The sequence below is a fragment of the Mesoplodon mirus genome (genome assembly GCF_964341445.2).
Source record: "Mesoplodon mirus genome assembly, chromosome: X".
Taxonomy (NCBI): Eukaryota; Metazoa; Chordata; class Mammalia; order Artiodactyla; family Ziphiidae; genus Mesoplodon; species Mesoplodon mirus.
The window spans coordinates 20,446,260-20,464,721 of NC_138981.1; the positions used below are offsets into that span (position 1 = coordinate 20,446,260).

General features: G+C 41.0%; 1 protein-coding gene across 1 annotated transcript in view; it reads left to right on the forward strand.

Annotated features, from left to right (window-relative positions):
* The window catches only part of PHEX (phosphate regulating endopeptidase X-linked), a 195,912-nt gene that overhangs the window by 50,679 nt on the left and 126,771 nt on the right, over positions 1 to 18,462 (forward strand). The window contains exons 7-11 of the mRNA XM_082610379.1: positions 887 to 1,003; positions 4,130 to 4,213; positions 5,465 to 5,610; positions 11,665 to 11,758; positions 13,907 to 14,035. Coding sequence (XP_082466505.1) covers positions 887 to 1,003; positions 4,130 to 4,213; positions 5,465 to 5,610; positions 11,665 to 11,758; positions 13,907 to 14,035 — 570 coding nt within the window. The remainder of the gene's footprint in view (positions 1 to 886; positions 1,004 to 4,129; positions 4,214 to 5,464; positions 5,611 to 11,664; positions 11,759 to 13,906; positions 14,036 to 18,462) is intronic.

The following is an 18,462-nucleotide window of genomic DNA, read 5'->3' on the forward strand; positions in this document are numbered from 1 at the left end:
ATTCAACAAATAATTATTAAGGGCCTGCTATATGCCAAGCACCATGCAGGTCTCGAGGTTGTAAACATCATAAGAATAGCTATGCAAAATCAAGGTTACGTTAGGAAATCTTATTCCCATAGCATAACTGTGAAACAGTTTAATACCCGGTGTATTGAGTTCTCACAAATATATCTGGAAGGAGAGGTGACCCCCAACAAGATTCCTTAGTTCCCACAAAGTAAGGTCCCCCTCTCTAATAGTATGTGAACAGCCTGAAAATGGGTTTATGAACATGCAGGGAGGAAATTCTATATTTGCTAGGTTCCTCTTCATCATTCTTCTCTTCTTTCCCTTCTTTTTTCCCTGAGCTAGTGAGGAGAACTCTGTAAAAACCATACAAAACTGAAAAGACATAGGGCTTCGATCACTGGTCTTTTGTTTTTAGTGTGGAGGTGGGTAAATTGAGCTGGAAGAGAATAAATCACAGTTCCCATTAGTCTTCATGGATCATGCCTCCTGCTTTTAGCGACAGTTCTTTCCCATTATTTTATTAAAGTGTCACTTGCCTGGAAAGAGGAGTCTGACCTTTAACTTTCTATTCTGGGCTCATTTGTAGATGTTTCATGTATCCATATTGCTAGTTGCCAGCAAACTAATTCTCTTGATCCTTGGTGGCCAGACATTTCTCTCTCTCATGGAAACAGTACCCAAGTAGCCATCCTTCTTCTTTGTCTCAAGGTGGTAGGTGGGTGGTTGGTATTGCATGATGCCTGTACCATACTTCGAGTACAGAGTGAAAATGAAGGGCATTTATTTCCACTTGCTGTTTCTGCTCTTCCGTGTCCCTGAAACATAGTTCCTAATAGACTGATGTCATGGTCACTTGCTTCTTTATCTCTTACAGTATCGGGACGCCCTTTACAAGTTCATGGTGGATACTGCCGTGCTTTTGGGAGCTAATAGCTCCCGAGCAGAGCATGACATGAAGTCGGTGCTTAGGTTGGAAATTAAGATAGCTGAGGTAAATCTTAATCTAAAATCTGTTTTTTTTCTTCTCTTTATTTTAAAGGCAATATATCTTGAATGAAAATATATATAAAAAATCATTCTGTGGCATTGTTCTTTGGGTTCAAGGTAGAACTTACAGCATCCCCCTCTGGGAAGTAACAGGAAAAAAAACCATGACAGAAAGAAGAGCTCTTCATTCCTTCTACCTCTCTGCTTGAAGCCCATTCAGTGTCCACATGCTGCTCAGCTGTGGCCAGAGACTCTATGTTTTCCTAGAGGAACTCCTGTTTGGCCTCAACTGAGGAATATATATTTGATAAATCGTTATTGATTTGGCTTGAGTGGAAGGTTATTTTTAGTCTAGTCGTCTCTTTACACCATTCCTACTCAGAAGTCAATCTGATCTAAGATAGGGGCTTTGGGAAGTCTATCCACCCATAGTGGACACATAATTTGATATAGAAAGTGTATAGGGCAGGCTGATAAACATTTATTAGCTTCCTTTCTAGTGCTACTTTGTACCTACCCCTGGTTTTCATTCTTTTCTTGCCCCACTCTAATGAATGTCATTGTGTCATATGCTGTGTTCTGTGTAAGTCACCTTTTAAATTTTTTCAGGCCCATGGTGGAGGCAAAAAGATACAAGAACAAACTTGAGGGAGAATAATCAGAAATCCTAAATGGTTAGCTTTGTTCAAAGAATAACTTTTCTAGAAGAACAAAGAATAAAATCTCTATACATTCCCAGGACTGGAGGGAACAAATATGGTGAAATTTGCTTGTGGAGATACATTGTAGTGAAAAAAATGATACTTTTGTCAAGAAGTGGTTGCATATAGGTTGGTAGTCTTCTATAACAGAAGTTGGTAAAAATCCTGAAGTGCACGGGAGTCCAAGTGTTGCTTGGTTTTGTGTGTGGCGAGGTGCGATGGGGTGTTGAAGTGAGGAGTAGGCTGATAGGGTCAGGAGGAATTGGCCTCTTGGCTGCCGTAGTGTACATGTGTATCTTTCTGTAGACCCCTAGTTGCAGAGCAAAAAGTTCATCCCTGCATGTCACCTTTGAAGACTGCAAAGACTGCTGCAGATGTTCTGGAGTCAAAGACTGTGCCTCTAAACCAGTCTAGAGGCCATCTGGATTCCCTTCCCAGGCAAATAGGAGACCCAGCAATCTAATTTGGATCGAAGCTCTGATACAGCGGGAAAGGCCTTGCCTTGAGCCAGGGATCTGGACCAAAAAGGGAACTAAAAACAGCTGGGCTGAGGCAAGACTGGGAATTATCAAGAGGTTAAATGAAGTGACAAATCCATGGGGTGGGGGAGTAGCTGGCAGAGAGCTGAAAACAGCTCTGAGGTCAAAGGGCTGCAGCCTGGGCCTGCAAGGCTGAGTAGAGGGAGGAGGAGTGTGAACATTCTCTGAGCCAGGAGACTGCTTGTGAGCTATAGGAAGTCTCTCCTGTGGAGGGTGAGGAGGGAGAAGCTGAGGACACCGAAGCATTTAGAAAAGAGCGGGTAGATGTCTGCCACTCAGCCTTCTGTGATTTTGTCTTGACAAATCCATGGTGTGCGGGTTTTTGGCCAGCCGGTAATGCTTATATGTGTCTCTTACATCCCAGGTCACTAGGGACCTTCAAAATTAGTGGGGCACGTCATCCTAGGGAAACTTCTAAAGCTGGGGAGACAGGACAATGTAGTCAAGCCCCCCCACCAAAAGTTCTTGTAAGCCCAGCCATGGAAGTGTGCATTCAGCCATTCCCAGCTAGGGATGTGTGCATAAGGGGAGGTCTTGTTGATGGCGTGGCCCTTGGGATTAGAAGCAAGTGGAGTTTTTTTTTGCTTTTTGTTTTTTAAAAATGTATTTATTTTTGGCTGTGTTGGGTCTTCGTTGCTGCGTGCAGGCTTTCTCTAGTTGCAGCGAGTGGGGGGTACTCTTTGTTGTGGTGCGTGGGCTTCTCATTGCGGTGGCTTCTCTTGTTGCAGAGGTTGGGCTCTAGGTGTGCGGGCTTCAGTAGTTGTGGCTCGCAGGCTCAGTAGTTGTGGCTCACGGACTCTAGAGCACAGGCTCAGTAGTTGTGGCACACAGGCTTAGTTGCTCCTTGGCATGTGGGATCTTCCCGGACCAGGGCTCGAACCCATGTCCCCTGCATTGGCATTCTTAACCACTGCGTCACCAGGGAAGCCCCCAAGTGGAGTTTAATTGGAAAGACTTGAAAAAGAAAACTAATCATAGGCAAAGTTTTGAATTACGGTTCAAACCATGAGGGTGGTGTTGATGGCTAGGGGTGCAAGGGTAGGAGAGTCCTGTGTGAGTTGGAAGGTGGCAAGTTTAATGCAAGGGAATCCGATGATGGATGGTCTTAAGGCAAAATCATGATGTGCTCAGGGGCATGGGGAGCTGCTGCCTGTCCACGGGAGTGATTAAGATGGCCCTTGAGGAAGATGATTGTTGTTGCTCTTCTCAGACTAAACATGGCAGAGGCTAGAAGCTTAGATTTGGTGTTGCCAAAATGGCCAAGAGCATAAGTATAGGGAATGGAGGAGTGTGAAGAGTCAGGGCTGTAGATGCAGACTTGGCAATATGTCTGGGTGGTAACTGAACCCATACCCCTAGCACTGGAGCCAGGGGAATCTCAAGGCCAGAGAAACCAGAGGGAAGAGGGGAAGTGAGGGAATGAGCTGTTGACAGAATGGTCACAGGTGGCAGTGGTGTCCAGATAGTCTGGTGCTCTTCAGTGAGAATCCCCTAGGGATGAAGGGGTGGTCTGTAGTCCATGAACTATGGAGGTCATTACCTGGACACCACAGGTGAAGGTGGGATGTTTGTCTCAATTGCTCAACCTTAGTTTGGCTGTCAAGCCTGAGCCAGTAACAGATTTTGTCCATTATAGGGATGGGAGGGATTCGAGTAGTATTTTGGTACCGAGGACAGTGTTTCACACTGAGCAGGACAGCAAAGTTTCTTTTTATTTCCTTAATCTTGCCTGAAGCGATATCTTTTTTTCCTCTCTCCCAGGTTCGGCACGACACCAAAATCTTGAAAAAGTTTATGATACTATGCAGATGTTTTGGCACATGTAGAAAGTAGTCACGCAGTAAGAAATGGTTCATTTGAAAAAAAATAACCAAAGTCTCTTTCCAACAGATAATGATTCCACATGAAAACCGAACCAGTGAGGCCATGTACAACAAAATGAACATTTCCCAACTGAGTGCTATGATTCCCCAGGTTGGTGAAAACGATCCAGGAAATTGTATCTTAACTGGTCATTTGACAAGCGATTCTATTTCACCTGTGTGTAAAGTTTTGCCTCGTAAAACCTACCATTGGTCTTCTTGCTCATCATCATCTTTGTCAGTCATCACATAAAATATCCCTTGTCTGTGCATCAGGATGCTTTCTGCTATAGGGAATAGAAAACTTTTCCAAGAGTGGCTTAAAAACTTCAAGCCCGTTTTCTTACGTGACACAAGTCTAGACATAGGTGGCTGTTGGTGTTGGTTTAGCTGTTGCACAATGTTGTCAAAGATCCAAGTTCTTTCTTTCCGCTCCACTCTTCTTAGTGTGTTGGCTTTTTGACTTCATGTTTGATGACTCAAGGTTGTAAGGTGGCTGCCACAGCTGCATATGTCGCATCTGCCTTCAGGGCAGGAAGAAAGCGGAAGCACCAGTATGGGCCATGTGTAACCCTTCTACCAGGAAAAACCAAAGCCTTTCCAGGTGTCTTCCCTTTATTTCCTATCAAGTAGGATTGGGGCACGTGGCCATCCCTACCTACAGGCTAGGCTGGGCAAGTGAGTGACTGTTTTTCCTTTTCAATAGTGGAGGCAGGCAAGGGAGAAAAAGAAGGGAAAAAGACTGGGGATGACTTTTGGGGTAGCCACGTAAGAACGCCAAGATAGTGATGCTATGAAGAGGGGACACATGTTACTTTTTGTTGCTGCTTGTTTCCCTCTGTGTAAGAAAGGCTATGCCAGAGGGAAGAGCAGAAATGTAACGGGGCATCTCTGTCTGTGTGGACAGGAGAGTGAATGAGTAGGGAGTGGGGGAGAGTGCAGGGAGAAGGGAGGTGAGGGCTAGCGCAGGAGGGAGGGAGAGTGCAAGAAGGAAGGAGAGAGAGCTCAGGAGAGAAGGGAGAGGAAGGAAGAGAGGGAGGGGGAGAGTGGAGGAGGCAGGGAGAGTGCTGGAGGGTCCAGGGGAGCCAGTGTGCACGTTACTGGGGGAGTGTGTGCGCGCATGTGTGGTGCATACGCAGACGGTACAGAGCACACATTCCATTTACGATTCAGGCAGTAGGTCTGGTCTGGGTGGCAGTGATCAGGAATTTATTTTCTACATTTGAGCAGTTGAATGTTTAATTATTTGGTCTGAAGTTACAAGCAATGGATTACATTCAACTGACTCTATTTGCCTTTCTCCTTGATTCTTGCCCCCCAGAGGTTCTCTCACTATGTTTTTTTTTTTTCTCTCTCTCCTCAGTTTGACTGGCTGGGCTTCATCAAGAAGGTCATCGATGTCAGACTCTACCCCGAACTGAAAGACATCGGCCCCTCAGAGAATGTGGTGGTCCGTGTCCCTCAGTACTTTAAGGATTTGTTTAGGATATTAGGCTCTGAGAGGAAGAAGTAAGAGCTTTTCTGTGCATTTTACTGTGACTTTTATTTTTCCTTTTAAATTATAAGGTCTTCCCTCTCACGTCCTTTGAAAACTGTTTTTAAAGAAAGTTACATCAAAAGAGTCTTAGGGAAAGTCGTGGTGCCCTTTGTGACAAATGGGCCGAAACCATCGTCTGGTGTAATTTATTTGCTATGATGACAACAAATACGCAGTGTTTTTGCCCCTTATTTCTGGTCTTTCTCCATATTTTCTCTCTGAAAGCCTAAATTGTTTATTAGTTTTGGGAACTAGTCATATAATGCTGTTATTTTCTGAGCTTTCTATATGAACATCTTTGTTTTTCCCCAGTTCATTCTTGGTCTTTTGCTGTTTTTTTCTGGTTTCTTTTAAGCCAATAAGTCACTCTGTGGCAATAAACCAAAGTACCAGTATTGAAAAGACATAAGATCACTCTGAGAACTGTAGAAAAATTGGACTGATGAAACAACTTCAGGAACTGTCAGGTTTTTCTTAAAGAATGTTTTAGAATTTGTTGCTTTGTTCCTTTAGCACTACAAAACAAGGAAATGCTAAAAATGTCCAGGAAAGAGAACTTTTTTATTGAAGTATAGTTGATTTACAATGTTGTGTTAATTACTGCTGTATAGCAAAGTGGTTCAGTTATACATATATATATATATACATTCTTTTTTTTATATTCTTTCCCATTATGGTTTATCACAGGATATTGAATATAGTTCTCTGTGCTGTACGGTAGGCCCTTGTTGTTTATGCATTCCATATATAAAAGCTCACATCTGCTGACCCCACCCTCCCCCTCCAGCCCTCCCCCAACCTCCTCCCCCTTGGCAACCACCAGTCTGTTCTCTATGTCCGTGAGTCTGTTTCATAGACGGGTTCACTTGTGTCATATTTTAGATCAGGAAAGAGAATTTTACATCCTCATGAAGCCATTCACATTTGACTACAGAAAATGAAGCACAGGAAGGTCAAATAGTTCACAAAGACAGCTTAATAGGCTAATTGCCGGGCCATGATGAAAAATCATACTTTCTTATTTGGACTTAGACAAGGCTATGTTACCAGGAGTTGTGTTGGAAAAAAGGCACCTGCAGAAGTCCTAGGAATAAAACTTAGCATCCATCCCCACCTACGAAAATACTTAAGACACTTTTGAAGAGCTGTTCATTTTAAGATGCTGTTTTCTTATGATAAAAACAATATGTGTTCACTGAAGAAGGCATACAAAAAAGTAAACATGCAGAAAAGGGAGAGTAGAAATAATAAATTCACTTCAGATTCTTTGTGAGGTAGAGCCTTGCTATTCCAAGTGTGGTCTGTGGACCAGTAATGCCAACAGCATCACCTTGTAATGATGAATCTATAAAAATACAGATTCCAAGGGCCCTCCTCCTTAGAGGCTGATGCAGTAGATCTGGGGTGAGGCCCAGAAGTCTATATTTTAACAAGCATCCCGGGAATCTTATGATTAGTTTTTTGGGCGACTCACTGCTTTAGAAAACTTTTTCATATGTACTTCCTAGCTCTGTAATACTATAAAATATGACCCAAATGATTTTGTACTCCTATGCCATTGAGTTACTCAGCACATTTTAAATGGTGTTCTCACATAGAAGATATTTCCTAAAAATTTCTAAAAGTTAACCAGATGGCCCAATGCCCACTGTGCAGGAGGTGACATAGGAGCAGAACCCCAAAGGATAAGGAGGAATTTTCCAGGTAGGGAAGAGTGGAAAAGGGGGATGTTGAGCATGTTGGGTGATGGGACTAGCATTAAATTGGATGTTGCCTTCGAGGCAACAGTTTCCGGACTTCCCTGGCGGTCCAGTGGTTAAAACTCCACATGTCCACTGCAGCGGGCGTGGGTTCGATCCCTGGTCGGGGAACTAAGATCCCACATGCTGTGCAGTGCATCCAAAAAAAAGGAAAAAAAAAAAAAAAGGCAACAGTTTCTGATTCAGTAGATCTTGGGGGAGGCCCAGGAATTTTCTAACAAGTTCTCAGGTGATGGTGAAGCTGCATACCTCTGGGCTGCCTGTAGGATTTAGGAAGGTCTCTTTGGCTTTGAGAACCTTCGAGAGGTACCTGTTTGGCTTACCTCAGGTGGTTTGACTCAGGAGCAAATGCAAGCTGTGGAATCTGAAGACCCAAATGTTAGTCCTGGAATTGACCCATACTTAGAAGTCCTTTGACCTCTGACCTTTGTTTTATTTATCTGAAAATTGGAATAATAATAATAACCACCCCATAGCATCGTCATGAGGATCAAAAAAGGTCTTTATGATCTCTTAAATGCAATACAAATGCAAGCTGTCCCTAATTGAAAACAAGGGGCAGGAAAATCTTCTTAAAAAAAAAATCTTCTTAGTCAGAGGCTTTGGGAAATGATTTCATGCTGCTCTCTTAGTGGTGGATTCTCTCCTGAGATGCTTTGCTTTCCTCTACTTTATTTATTGCCATTTGGGGAAATTACCATACTGCTAAAAATGCTTTTTTGAAAAAAAAGATATTATGTGTTATTTCAAGGACTGTTGCCGAGTCTTATTTTTGTTTTGTTTTTTTGATGCCTCTGAGCATTAAGTGGCAGTAATTCAGTCATTACAGTCAGATCTGTTCCTGGCGTGGTAATATTAGCACTCCAAAGCTGTGCTCCCCAGCATTTTGTCAGTGTATTTATAGCACGCTGGAGCAGCTCCTCAGCGCCGTTGCCTCACTGTGCGAGCTTCCGCAATTCCGTCTTCTAGCTCTCAGAGGTCTCTGTGGGCTATCGTCTTGGTCGTGCCTTGCGTATGAAGGCCTCACACACTCTTCTTTCTTCATACCCACAGATTTCTGTGGAGTGTGGTTGTCGGAGTGTTCTGGGTGAGTGGCCAGGAAATCTTTGCGGAACTAGAGCTGTTAATCCCTCACTGTGTGGCATGGGGAAAAGCGCAGAGGCTTTGAGTCAGACACACCTTGGTCTGGTCTAGCCTCTACTGCTTATTACACCCGTTCTCCAACTTGGTTGCACATTGGACTTAGCTGGGAGGGATTTAAAAACAATATCTATCGTGGGTCTCACCCTAGAGATACTGATTTAATTGGTCTGGAGTGGCCTGGGCATCTGGACTTTTAAAACTCCCCAGGTGATTCTATTGAGTTGGAGACCGACTGATTATGGGATCATGAGGCATTACTTAATGGTTCTAGGTGTCAAGTTTCCTTTTATGTAAAATGCGTACAATAACATCTCTCCTATAGCAATGCTGTGGGAGTTATAGATAACATGGGATGCCTTAAGCGGTGTGATTTTAAGGGAGCAGGAAACGCCGAAAAACCTAAAACCCCAACATACTTGCATCATGCTGCCTCTTTTACCGCCAGCATCAGGCCACATCCTAACACCTTGCCCAATTGATCTGGCTCATCACAGACCCCTTGAGGGAATAGCTTTTGAATTCATGTAAGCATATCTGCTGGCCATGGACCTCCTTTGAATCTCTACCTATAGAGCCAGCACAGCTCTCACAGCAAAAAAGCAGTATTTTAAGGTTGAAGAACATACAGACCGTGTGTTAGGATTGGGCTCTGCCCCTTTAACATTCTAGATTTTGGACCCTAATTGCAGCCTGTGTGTTCGCTGCTGTCGCTGGCCTTTCTGCCTATAGCTCTGTGAGTGATGGCCCTGCTCAACATCCCCTCCAACACAGAAACTATTCCTGCATTATTCAGCCTGTCTGGAGTTCATGTTCCTGTTTCACACCCTGAAGCCTTAATAGCCCAAGCCCTGTCCCTCTCCCGAGGCCTACTCTCATCCCTCAGGTTGAGGTGTGCACTCTCCCCAGCCCAGTGTCTGGCATGCACTTTTGGGTGCTGGGGTCTGCCAGATCATTATTTCTGTGCTTGCCTGGTTCCCTGCTTGGCTAAAAGACTCAGGAGATCAGGGGTATAGCTTTCTCAGCTGTCCATCTCCCCAGCACCTAGAACTATTAGTACATATCGGATGCTCAGGATGTGCTGAATGAGTGAATGAAAGAAGGGTTCCTTATGTACCTACCGTGTATCCCATTCAATTAAAAAACCCATTTTTCATGAATAAGCTGAAATCTGAAGTTCCGTGTCCCCCAGCTACACTCTAAGTTCTCTGAATGTAGGTGATGAGTTCCTATTTCTTTACATTCCTCATGGCATCTGGGATGATACTTGGACAACAGTAGGTGCTCAGTGAGCACTTCTTGTCTTGCTCAGGATTAGGGACATGAACTCAAAAGGTCCAAAGGAATGACCTAAAAGTACATGTTTATTATAGTGCCTCAAAAGAGCATGGACAAGGGCTAGATTTTACTGATGAGAGTGGTGGTCTCCGAGGGGAAGTGTGCATACCTCAACAAGATCCACTGGGTCTGAGAAGAAAATTTTAGAACTTCTATATATCTTTATTCTTTCCATTGAAAAAATAACTAGGCTATATTGAGTTTTGCTATATAGATGGCCATGGACCCTTCATTTGATCTGCATGGCACATATGAGGCAAGACAGTGTTACCTTCACTGGTTAGTCTTTATTCCATATATTAAAAATAATCTCAAGTCATTTACATATACCTGTAGATTTATGAATTTTATTATTGGTTTAATCCTCACAAAATGGACAAGTGATTTAAAAAATTCTTATAGAGAAACAGGAATTGAAGCTATTACTAATAGTATAAGCACAAAGTGAATGGGAAAAAAATGGCAGAAGTGGCCCTTCTCCCACTCTAGTTACGCCGTCTTGGTTGGCCAGCTGACAAGGTAAAAACAATGGTGTTCTAACCAGATCTGGGAAGGATATGGTCAAAATATTTTGAAATAGTCAAGACAACCATATGAGATGTTGACTTACATTGACTGTCATTGTATTGACCTAATCCTATATGGATAATGTGTCTTGAAGAATTACCTAAAAGTGTTTGAAGGATTAACTAAGGACTTTGGAAAATATCTTTCATTTTATCTTTCAAAATGTCTATTTCTATATTTGTGAAAAACATTCCTGATATGTTAGTCCATTAGTATATCTCTATATAAAATAAAATGACTATTCATATATTGGGTGTATATGCTGAAATAAATTTAATTGCTAAGAGTGCATGTCCACTGGGTTAGGATGCCATGCAAATGGGAGTGTGGGTTGTTCTTGATGGGCCAGTTGCCATCATCATGTCACACTGCTCTCACATGGCTGCCTGACCGAGAGCCATCTCAGGAATGTGTGTTATTAGTCACCATGGTAATGGCACAGCTGGGAGGGGATGGGTCATTAAAAATTCATCATCACTACTGAGGTAGAAATTAACTCAGATCACACATCCTTCTAAGGTCAGGGCATGTTTTGCTTATAGAAAAAAGGCAACACTTAAGAAAATGTAACGGATTTTTAAAAACATGTATTATGGACATTACATGAGTGTATGGGGTTGTTCATATGTTTGGAAGTGAACAGCAATGAAAACTGGAATTTACTCTGTCAAACATTTTGTTACTTATTTTAACTTCACAATAGCCCTATAAGGTAGGGATCATTCTCATTGTATGACAAAGATAAAATCAACGAGCTTAAGTGACTTGCCCAAACTCCCACATCTAGTAGGTTTGCAACCAGGTGCACATCTAGATAATTGGTATTAGCCAATATATTGCCTTTTGTTTCCAAAAGGTAAGAATTCATCTGCATTTTATCAAGTCACTTAATAATTGGAAGTTCTTGACAATTTCTAGACATGAAAGGCTGGGTAACAGTGGACTCCATGTCCTGAGTGGGAAAGCAAAATGTTCATGCTGAGGCCTGGGGCTGGAATTTTCATATCATCTATCTATATTAGGTGGTGAAAAGCAAGCCAATTTTGGTTGAGCTTATTGACACTGTATCATCTTATGTCATTTCTCAAGTGAAAATTCTGCAGTTTTGTATGAGCAAGAGGTCCCTCCGTGGAGCTTTGCCAACAGATTTTCCGAGGGTGTTCTGCAGAGCATCAGATATCAAATTCAACACAACAAATGTGCTTCTCTTTCTGTTAACAGGACCGTTGCCAACTATTTGGTGTGGAGGATGGTTTATTCCAGAATTCCAAACCTAAGCAGGCGCTTTCAGTATAGGTGGCTGGAATTCTCACGGGTACGTTTTAAGATTGCAGTGTTACATCACTGGATAACTTCACATGCCGGAACAGTCTGTATATTAACCAATCCAATAAAAATCATCTTCAGGGATTAGATGAAACAATCCAATTGTTTAAACAGAGGGAGTTTTGCATCTCAAACTCTATTTTTTTTTTTTGGCTTTATTTCTTTTTATTGAGGTAAACCTTACATACAGTAAGGTACACTCGAGCTCTTCTTTGATGAGGCTATATAGAGATATTGAGGGCAATACTTGGGACCAGCATGTTGTTTTCGCTCTCCCCTTCTTATCAATTTATTCCCCTTTCCCCCAGTGCTTTTAAGTGGGTCACTGTAATTATAATTTTAATATTTCCTAGTGATATATTTGTAACTGTCTTTCATTTTCAGTATTCTGAATATTCAAAATACGCATGATATAAGTATTAGATGGTAAAGTTTCATCTTTAATTTAGGGGTAGAGTTTTGTCTTTAACTCTACCTTGATCTTCAGTCTTTTAATTTATCCTAATTCTACTAGGCCAAAGAGGCCTAAATTTAGTCTCCTCTGAGATGTGGCTCAACTGCCTGAAACACTTTTCTTCTCCCCCTCCTCACCCAGCTCTGTGATCTTTGCTCCTCTCCCACTCCTGTTGTCCTCTTAACTTACATAGGTGTTACTCTTTGTCTCAGAGGCTTTTGTCTTAGTAATTCTCTTACTAATATAGGACTTAAGGATTTTGTGGCTTTTTTTTTTAACATTTTAAGAATTTTGTGACTTTAGAAAATATTTTAAGTTAATTTTATCTCAATTTGGAGTTAAGTAATGGCAAATTTTGAAAACTATAATTTCATTTAACAGACATTTTAGTTACTAGAGAAAGTGATAAGTAGAGAAGTTCTTAGTGGGTCATTACTCTTGAGTAGTAGCACAATTATTTTGGATACATTTTGGCCCTTAAAGTCACTAGAGTATTGAGCTTCATAGAGAACATCATAAAACAACTATATATGTTGAGGTCATATCAAAGGGTTAAGTTACAAAAAAGGTAGATTATATATATGTGTCTGTGTGTATTTTTAACTCCCATGGATCACATAAAAGATGGTACCCAGCTGCTTTCCACCCCCACTGTGAAGAGAATAGAGAGGTGTAAGAAGTAGTTTGTGAAAATTTGAGGTTAGGTATGAAGGGATGTTTCTTGAGCATAAAGTGCTAAATATAATACTGAATTGTCAAAGAAGATTGTAAGGTCTCTTTCTCTAGAAGTTTTAAAAATAGATTCATTCATTCCTTACCTCTGAGAGTGGTTGTGTTATCAGAAAGTAGAGGAAGAATAGATGAATTTCATTGTTAATCCCATTTGCTCTGAACCAACAACCTGAGTCTAACATCGTTCAAGGGATGCCTCCAGCCACCATTCTCAGAGCCTCCCTCCCTTGCTGTCTGCCTTCACTTTGCATTTTGAGTGCTCCAAACTCCCAACCTGCAAGGGCAACTTAAACGATATTTACTTCTTTGCTTTCATCCCCCAAGAGTAAACCTTTGAGCCTTCCAAGTCCTGCTTTGGAACTTCCTTACTTGTTTGTAAGTGTTTTCTTGAAATGGTTTAATTGGGACAGATGAGAAAAACATTTACATTTGTTTTTTACTTGGTCACCAGTGTGTTCTGTTATGACACAATGTAAATATGCTTCCTGGGTTGTTCATGGTGGGCATATTTTCCTGGTCTGTCTTATGAGTGTACTTCCCAGAGCAAGGAAACCCTCACTGGGCAGGAGCTTTGATCACCTACTGATGTTAGACCTTTCTTGGTGGAAATTAACTACCATCTGGACACTTGGACAGCATCCCCTCTCATCCCTGTTAACTGCAGAAAAGCTATGCTATTGTCCAAATCCTTTGTTTAATGGGGAAAATTGGAAGGAAAGGAGGAATACATTATTATCCACTCTTAAAATATTTTCACTTAGTTTTAAATATAATGGGACAAGCAGAATATTTTTCTTCATCCAATTTTACCTTTGGTTTACTATCTGACACATGTATATGGGTTGGGGCCTGCAGTGTTTTGTAGACTGTTTCCTTCAGGTTGTTTGAACTTTTTTTCAGTCGTTGGTTTTATCCAAGTGAAGCTCAGTCTGGATCGATTATCTCCCACAGGTAATCCAGGGTACCACAACTTTGTTGCCTCAGTGGGATAAATGTGTCAACTTTATTGAAAGTACCCTCCCTTACGTTGTTGGGAAAATGTTTGTGGATGTACACTTCCAGGAAGACAAGAAGGAGGTGGTAAGTGCTACTCCCCAGCTGATAAAAACAAGGGCGGTTAACCAGATCTGACATGTATATGGTCAACAGGCCAATATCAGCCTTCTAGCTCTTCAAGTGACGAATCTAGATAACAGTTTTGCTTCAAAGAGGAATTCCTGCAGTACCATATTAATTGAAAACTCAAACTCAAATGTAGAATGTTATCATGAAAATTAAGAAAATTTAGAAATGAGAAAACAGCATGAAATCATGCCTTGAAGAGTCAGAATTTCTCCTGTAGAGATTAAATGTGTTAGGTCAATGCTTAGGAAAAAAGAGGACCTAAATAATTTTAGGATTAGATATATGAACTATTGTAATTACAAAAGGTAGAGATTTTCTAGTCAGATTTCTTTGTTTTACAGATGAGGAAGCTGGAGACCCAGTGATGAAGTGATTTGTAATATATTTAACAACTTCTTTTTTTGCCAATTTTATTTATTTATTTTTTGTTCTTCAAAATAAGCAACTTTTTAAAAAATTGAAGTATAGTTGATTTACAATGTTGTGTTAGTTTCTGGTGTACAGCAAAGTGATACAGTTATGTGTATAATAGTTATATATATAATATATATAGTATAATGTAATAATTAGTGATGTTGAGCATCTTTTCATGTGCCTATTGGCCATCTGTGGAGAAATGTCAGTTTAAGTCTTCCGCTCATTTTTTGATTGGGTTGAAAACAAGCAATTTTTTTATTGAAGTATAGTTGATTTACAGTATATTAGTTTTGGGTACACAGCAAATTGATTCAGTTATACATACATATATATCTATTCTTTTTCAGATTCTTTTCCATCATAGGTTATTACGAGATATTGAGTATAATTCCCTGTGCTGTACAGTAGGACCTTGTTGTTTATCTATTTTATATATATATATTAGTGTGTATCTGTTAATCCCAAACTCCTAATTTATCCCTCTCCCCTTTTCCCTTTGGTAAACGTAAGTTTGTTTTCTATGTCTGTGAGTCTATTTCTGTTTTGTAAATAAGTTGATTTGTATTATTTTTTTGGATTCCACATATAAGTGATATCATATGGTATTTGTCTTTCTCTGTCTGACTTACTTCACTCAGTATGATAATCTCTAGGTCCATCCATGTTGCTGCAAGTGGCATTATTTCATTCTTTTTTATGGCTGAGTAGTATTCCATCATGTGTGTGTGTGTGTGTGTGTGTGTGTATACCACATCTTCTTTATTCATCCGTCAATGGACACTAGGGTTGCTTCCATGTCTCGACTGTTGTAAATAGTGCTATTATGAACATTGGGTTGCATGTATCTTTTTGAATTAGAGTTTTCTCTGGATATATGCCCAGAAGTGGGATTGCTGGGTCATATGGTAGTTCTATTTTTAGTTTTTTAAGGAACCTCCATACTATTCTCCATAGTGGCTGTATCAATTTACATTCCCACCAACAGTGTAGGAGGGTTCCCTTTTCTCCACACCCTCTCATATTTAACAACTATTAAGTGGCTTAGAAACAAAAAAATGCAGGGATTTTTTCCCCCTTTCCTTATGCTGTCTTCTAAAAACTAGAGATGTGACATTTATTTCACAGAAAACACTGTCAATTTTTTTCATAAGCTTAAAAAGAAATTCTTTTATTTTGTAAATTTCTAAACGTATATGGAAAGAGCATTGTAATCAACTTCCATGTACCCATGATCTGTGGCTATTCGTAATTGTCATAGTGGTGTTAATGGCCCAACCAGATAAATCCACTAATAAAAGCTGAGGTTTAATTTCATTATTTACTCAACAAATATTTGTTGAACATCTGTTATATACTAGGCACTGTTCTAGGCACTTGGGATACAACAGAGAACAAAGATCCCTGACCTCATTGAGATGACATTCTGTTGGTGAGGGTAGACAAAAAAATCAATACAATGCATACATTAACAAGTGTATTAGAAGATGATAAGGACTCTGGAAGAGAAAAGAATGAGATCAGGGTAAAGACAAATCGGGATTGCTGGAAGGTGTGAATATGTGGGGTGGATTGTAGGATTAAATAGGATGATTAAGGAAAGCCTCATTGTGAAGATGACATTTGGCAAAGATTTGAAGGAGGTGAGAGAATTAGATATGGCATCTATCTGGGGGAAGAGTGTTCTAAGCAGATGGAACAGTTAGTGCAAAATCTCTGAGGGAAGGATGTGCCTGGAGTGGTCAGGGAAGAGCAGGGAGGTCCACGTGGCTGGAGCAGGGTGAATGAGGGTGAGAGAAGTAGGCACTGAGGTCAGAGCAATAGCAGGGATGGTGCGGCATTTTATAATACCTGTAGAACATTGTAAGAATGTTGGCTTTTACTCTGAGTGAAGTGGGGAGCTAATGCAGGCTTTTTAGCAGAGGCCTGATGTGACTTGACTTATGTTGAGAGGATCGCCCTGGCTGCTGTGTTGAGAAGAGATTGTATCAGGTCAAGAATAGAAGCAGGGAGGCCAATTAGGAGACTATCAGAGGGACCAGGCCAGAGATGATGGTGGCTTGGACTAGATGGTAGCTGTGGAAGTTGTGAGAAGGGGTTGTATTCTGAATACATTCTGAAGGATAGAACCGGTGCAGTTTGCTGACAGATTTGTTGAGGGATCTGAGAGTAGGAGCTCTGAGTCTGATTAGATGGAAATACGGAGGTGCTATTAACTGAGAAGAGGAATGCTGTGGGGAGGATCAGGTTTGCAAGGGAAGATCAGGAGTTCAGTTTCGGCCATGTTGAATTTGAGATGTTATCAGACCTCCAGGTGGAGATGTCATGGGGGCAGTAGGGTTATGTGAGTCTTGAGTTTAGTTCAGAGGTTGGGGCTGAAGGTTGGAGGACAGAGGAGGAGTGACATGGTTGTCCAGGGGAGTGGGAGGCTGAGTAAACTGAGGAGATGTAGTGTGGCTGCTCTAGGTGAAGTTGGAGGTCATGAATTTTAAAAAGTCTCCTCATTTTGGCTGTGTTCTTCTCCATGTGTTTCAGCTACACTGGAGGAGAGGGTCTATTTTAAAATAGAAATTTCAATTTAGCTAGGTTTTTTTTTTTTTGATGTGCATTTTCTTTGTGAAGAACTATATTTTACAAATGGCATGAAGCAGAATATCTAGGTATGATTAACTAATGTAGGGGAGGAAAAATAATTTTTTCTCTACTCTTCTAGGTTCTTGGCTGAGACCCTCCTATAATAAAAGATTAATAGGAGAAAACCAAACAAGTTTAATAACATGTGTACCTCTTCTACTCAGGAAAACTGAGTAACTCCCAGAAATGGCCCAAGCTACCACCTTAAATTCCAAGTCCAGGGCTTCCCTGGTGGCGCAGTGGTTGAGAGTCCGCCTGCCGATGCGGGGGACACGGGTTCGTGCCCCGGTCCGGGAGGATCCCACGTGCCGTGGAGCCTGTGTGTCCGGAGCCTGTGCTCCGCAACGGGAGAGGCCACAACAGTGAGAGGCCCACGTACCGCAAAAAACCAAACAAACAAACAAACAAAAAAAACTCCAAGTTCAGCTAAAGACGAAAGAAGACGTTGAGCACTGGGAGAATCCAGACAAAATGCAGTAAATAGGGGTGTGGCTGTGAGGCAGACTTAAGTCCTTGCCTTCTCCATTGCTAAGAGTTTCTAGAGATTTAGTCATGCTCCTCCTCTTGGTACAGAGAGGGAGACACCCTTACAATGGAGATTACCCTTATAAATGTCAATTTCTCTCACAAAAGGGTGATTTCTACTGTTTTCCGGACAATTCCTGTGTCTGCAGCCTCTCAAAAATAATCAGCCCCAAATAATCAATATGCCAAAGTGGCGTATTTTGGGATGGTATATTTTGCTTCCCTTTGCTAATAACAATCCATCGTAGTCAGTGAGATATGAATATGTAAGCACCTTGGATGCAGGTGGTCATTAAACATTGAATTTAAAGGCAAAGAAATAAAAAAGTCTGTTAAGCCATGATAATTCCACTGGTTGGTATTATGTGTTGATATGTATTATAACTATGTATTATGTGCTGAGGTTTGCTGTGGAATGCCATACATCTAAGCACATTTACTTGGATTTTTTTCTCTCTTTTGATACTTTGGAGAATTTTATGCCAAGTTCGAGACTTCATATTTGAACCTGGAGGTACTCTCCTTGTAAATAATTCCACTGAAGAATTAATGTCTTATTTCAAAATACTGAATATTCCCATTGTGTTTTCTTTCACTCCTTGGTCAGAGTAAATGGATTGAGAATTTATCAGATAATCACAGTGGTAACATTATAAGCCCTGGGAAGGATATAAAAACAATTAAGGGATAATGGAGGTGTTTTTATATAGCAGGATTTTTTTTTTTTTTTTGGCAGTAGAAGAATTTTAAGTAATACGAAAGGTATGTGGATTAATTTGTTTGTCTCAGTTTTGGTGTGAAAGTCCCTT